At 39.1% G+C, this 4581-nt stretch overlaps 1 protein-coding gene across 3 annotated transcripts in view; it reads left to right on the forward strand.

Moving 5' to 3' along the window:
• Positions 1-4575, forward strand: part of kiaa0513 (KIAA0513 ortholog) — a 25469-nt gene extending 20894 nt beyond the window's left edge. For all 3 annotated transcript variants that reach the window (XM_035665558.1, XM_035665560.1, XM_035665559.1), the window contains 3 exons: positions 650-730; positions 1881-1975; positions 3576-4575. In XM_035665558.1, coding sequence (XP_035521451.1) covers positions 650-730; positions 1881-1975; positions 3576-3625 — 226 coding nt within the window. In that variant the 3' untranslated portion in view covers positions 3626-4575. The remainder of the gene's footprint in view (positions 1-649; positions 731-1880; positions 1976-3575) is intronic.
• Positions 4576-4581: the final 6 nt, after the last annotated feature.

Raw genomic sequence — 4581 nt, forward strand, 5'->3', positions numbered from 1 at the left:
TACAAGAAACAGGAAAAACAAGATTTAATGTTCAAGAAAGTCCAGGACAGCAAAGGAAAGTACTGTCATACCTGTCCTCAGAGATGTTTGGCAAAAATATACAATACAGCAACATCCTCTCTTTAGCCAGTTTATTCTGACAGGCCTCATGACTTCAGAGGTGTTGGTGAATTCAAGCATGGAAACATTTTCCAGGTCAAATATTTGTTTCACAGTACTACACAATACAAGTCTACGCTTTTCATGTGCTTGTTAACAATGATGATTCTTTGTGAATGAATTATTTTGTTGTTTTTATTCCTTTGCTGATGGCTGATCAATGTGTTTCTTGCCCTTTGATATTGTTTTATGTGTTTTATGTGTAATGGAGTCCCTCTTTTTGCATCCCATTGCACAATGAGCAGTTACAGGGATGGATGTCAGGGTGGATTACACAATAGAGATGTTTTCTTAACCTCAAAAAGCTCCCAAACTAGCATTGTCCAACATTATTGAAGATTGATTTGGAACCCAGTGCTTAAAAAAGCCAGCCTGACATTGAGGGCTAATATTTTATGACACCCACCCCTGGCCTGTGTCTGTAGAGAAGCTGAAGGTCAAACTGAGACTTTGGAATTAGAGCCTGACTCTGACTGTCTCTGTGCTGCAGGGAGAAGTGGTGTCATATGACCCAGGAGGAGAGGGACGACAGCTCCAAAATCGATGAGAACATCGCCTTCGGCCAACTTGGGTGAGGAAGCCGTCACAGTAGTGTCTATCAACTAACGCAATGCAATAAGACACATAGGCTTAAGTTTACACTGCATGCAAAAGTAGCCTTCCAAATCCAAATCTATTCTTTTTTTGCTGATATGTGTATGTATGAGTTAATAGAGAATCAGATCATTTCCTGTTCTGATTTGGGTGACTTTCATATGTGGTTCAAACTTTCCAAATGGACTCTATTATTAAAAATATACTCAAACTAGGGCTGCATGATTAAGTAAAATCACTATATGGCCAAGTGCAATATCCAATGGCCAATCCAGTTTGTTTGATAAAAGGTAAAATGTGACAGAGATCAATATAATGAAGCACTGTAGTTCTGCAGAGATGCCCTGGCCTACAAAGCTAGTTCTGTAAAAGAACATGGTTGTTTAGAACAACAGACTTTAACAAATGTCACATCTTTTTAATAGTTTTTGTCAAAATAATCACGATGGGACTTTTCATACAGCCCTAATTCAAACTCAGCATTGACATTTTCAAAACAGCACAATCTGCCCTTGTTTAAACACAGTTATCCAAGTTATCCATATCTAAAAACAAACCCATCTATGATACAATTTCCCAACTTATTTAACTAACTTATTCAGCTAACTAATTTTAGACTGCCAAGAATAATAGGAGCAGTTAGCTGCTAGTATTCTCAGAGGTGTGTTCCAATGAGTGACACAGTGGCTGGAAATGTATTAAAACGACCAAATATCTTTGAAGTAATCACTGTTGTCCTTGAAAATTTGGATTGCATTTTAGCCTTTGTTGCAGCCAAATTAATGCTAAAGTGAGAGGAAAATTGCAGTCAGTTTAGACATCTGTGGTGAGAACAAGCTGGAGTGACACATTTAACTGACAAGTAGGACTACTATACGTATATATATATATACGTATATGTTCATGATATATGAATATTTTAGTTCCTGTCCTGTGTTCGAGTAAAGTATATAGATCAAACATGAAGCCAGAATGTAAACCTAAAAGTCAATAATAAGTCTTATTAAAACCTAAAGTTATTATTAATGGTCCACACTGTGATGCTTTTGATACTTTCTGAGATATCACGTTTTGTTTTTTGTTTTTTTGTAAATGGTAAAGAATAGTGTGTTTCTGTGTATTTTCAGGACATTCTCTCACAACATGCTGGCGTTTGGGCTCAGTAAGAAGCTCTGCAATGACTTCCTGAAGAAGCAGGCAGTGATTGGGAACCTGAATGAAGGTAAAGCACTAAAGGAATAATTCAACCTTAAACACTAGAACAGTGTCTGCTCTCAGCCTATTTACTTAGTTAATACTTTATAAAGCGTGTAAGGGAATCACTAACTCTCTTTTACTCACGTTTTTCAAGCTACAGGCTTTCCACCAGGGAGAACTGATCATTGTCAAGCCATGTCTCGGCTGATAGTAAAGGAAAGTAATACGTTTGCTTGAAAGGTGTGTGCGAAATCGATAACCAGCGATCGTCGCACAATGTATGCCGGTTAGATTTGTGTCCAACTGGATCCCGACAACGTTAACCTCACAAGATCGAGGCGACCGCAGTTTATTTATATATCTGAACGTGATCTAAAAACTACAGGTAGCCTACAGATGATCCAACAGAATGTACATTTTTCTGTGACTTGTGACCTGTATATTCTTTGACCACAACTGTCCGACTGGCCTGCAGCATTTTATCCCCTTTTCCTGCTGCTGCTGCCTTATCTCATCCACTTTCCAGATGAGGCACAGTTCATCTCGAACGAGCCTATCAGCAGCAGTTGTTTATAGCTGCAGATATGTAGACACGTCAATGTCGCCACCTGCTGACAAAGGAAGAAATTTGCTTCAATCTGAAAACGTTTGCCATCTGCTGGCAATGACTTGCTTGGAACATGGTGCAGAAGAAGAACTTCACAAATTGGCAGATAGGTTTCCAATTTCAAAGCTCATTCTTGGCAACTCCCAATAGCAGCAGTAGGTAGTTTATAAATTACAATAAAACCCAGAAATCCGTAAGATCTCACAGAACACTCACTTTATTCATCCTGGTTTCCAGTGTTTTATATATTGACATTATAATTAGTGGACAGAGCATCCTGGTCTGTGTATTGAAGCCGACACCGTAGTATCTTAAACCTGCATTCTTTCTAGTGGCTCAGATCAAACAAGGCAGTGCTGATCAGATATGAATCCAGATTATGTTACTGCGTTGCCTATTTCTCACTTTAAATCTTTTCAGACGTATTTTAGCGCACTGTTTAGCTGTAATACAAGAATGTGTGTGACCAGGTCACCATTGTTTCCTTCTGCGGACGAGTCAAAAGTAAGCGCAAGCATTGAGTCATCTTCAAAAAAACTACATGGTGACGGCCATAATGCCAAACTCAATGCTTCAAAGCGGTACTTCACAAATCAATGGGAGACATCACAATAGGTTCACACTTGGTTTTATACCTAAGTGATCAGAGCCTGATTGCAGCCTTTTTACACCTGGTATTAGCATACGATCTGTATATAGATCTCTTATTTTGATTTGAATATAGTCTTGTCAATGTAGGTGGAAATGCACACAAACACTTTGCAATTGGAATGTGATTGGATCGACCAGACCACATCTGGAAGTGACTCACGGTACTATTGGATCACCGGCAGGTCTGTGTCCCGCATTGTTGACAAGTCTGCCAGCTCCAACTACCTAGTTTGCACACTCAGATCCGATCGCAGTGCAGATACAAACTGCATGTCACTACCAGGTGGAAAATGGGGTCTTAGTCTTGTTACATAAAACCCTAATGCAGCTTCAGAACAATATGTGTCTGTGTTTCACCCCTTTGCAGAACAGTACAAGTTGCTGAGTGACCACATAGAGAAAATGGCAGCAGAGTGAGTTTGAGGACAGCAGACTGCATTTCAAATTTCCACACAACAGACTGACAGCACACAAACATCAGCGATTTCTTTTCAACTCAACATCACAGTGACCAACTCTCCGTCTGACTGCGTTTGTGTGGTGCGCTGCTGAAACCATCACCCGCTGTACTGAACTGTGCCATATTGTAGCAAACCCTGTTTATCCAACTTAGTGCTCCTGTATCAGCAATAATACAACGCCATCAGCTGGTGCATACTTTAATATCTCTAACACCTCTGTTTGTGACCTGCTTTACAAAGACTAGCAGCATAAAGAGAAACCATCCAGTATAAACCGCCTCAGTGTCACTCTGGATTTATACTTCTTATTATATACATTGTGTGTAGATTATATATCCTCTATGCTGTTTTATTCTGTGTTTCCTTGGTAACCATATTTATTATATGTTGGTTCGTTGTTGAAACTGTGCTAGTATCGTCGCTAGTATCGTCCTGCCTTATTACATTTTCTGTAAATGTCTATATACAGTTCAAACCAGACCTGGATACAGTGTAATAGTACATGGCAATAATAACTCTACCCTATTCAGGTGGGTCAGGTCAGTTTTCAATCAGAAAAACTTTGATTTAATTTAATCATGGGTTTTTAAAATGGCAAAAACAGCAACCCTCCATGCCTCTTCTTAAAGAAAAAGTTTAATATTTGGAGAAAAACATGTTCTTGTTGAGTTAGACAAGAACATTATACCACTCTCATGTCTATACATGAAGCTACAGCAATGAAACAGTTAGCTTAGCTTAGCATAAAGCCTGGAACAAAGGGAAACTGCTAGCCTGGCTCCACCCAAAGGAAACAAAATCCACCTAGCAGCACCTCTAAAGCTCGACAATTAACACATATTTTGTTTGTTTAATCCATAATAAATTTTTGGCAGACAAAGGACATCCCTAAAATCCTTCATCCAGTTCAAA

This window comes from Morone saxatilis, unplaced genomic scaffold (genome assembly GCF_004916995.1).
Source record: "Morone saxatilis isolate NCDOM2014 unplaced genomic scaffold, NCSU_SB_2.0 Contig2, whole genome shotgun sequence".
Taxonomy (NCBI): Eukaryota; Metazoa; Chordata; class Actinopteri; family Moronidae; genus Morone; species Morone saxatilis.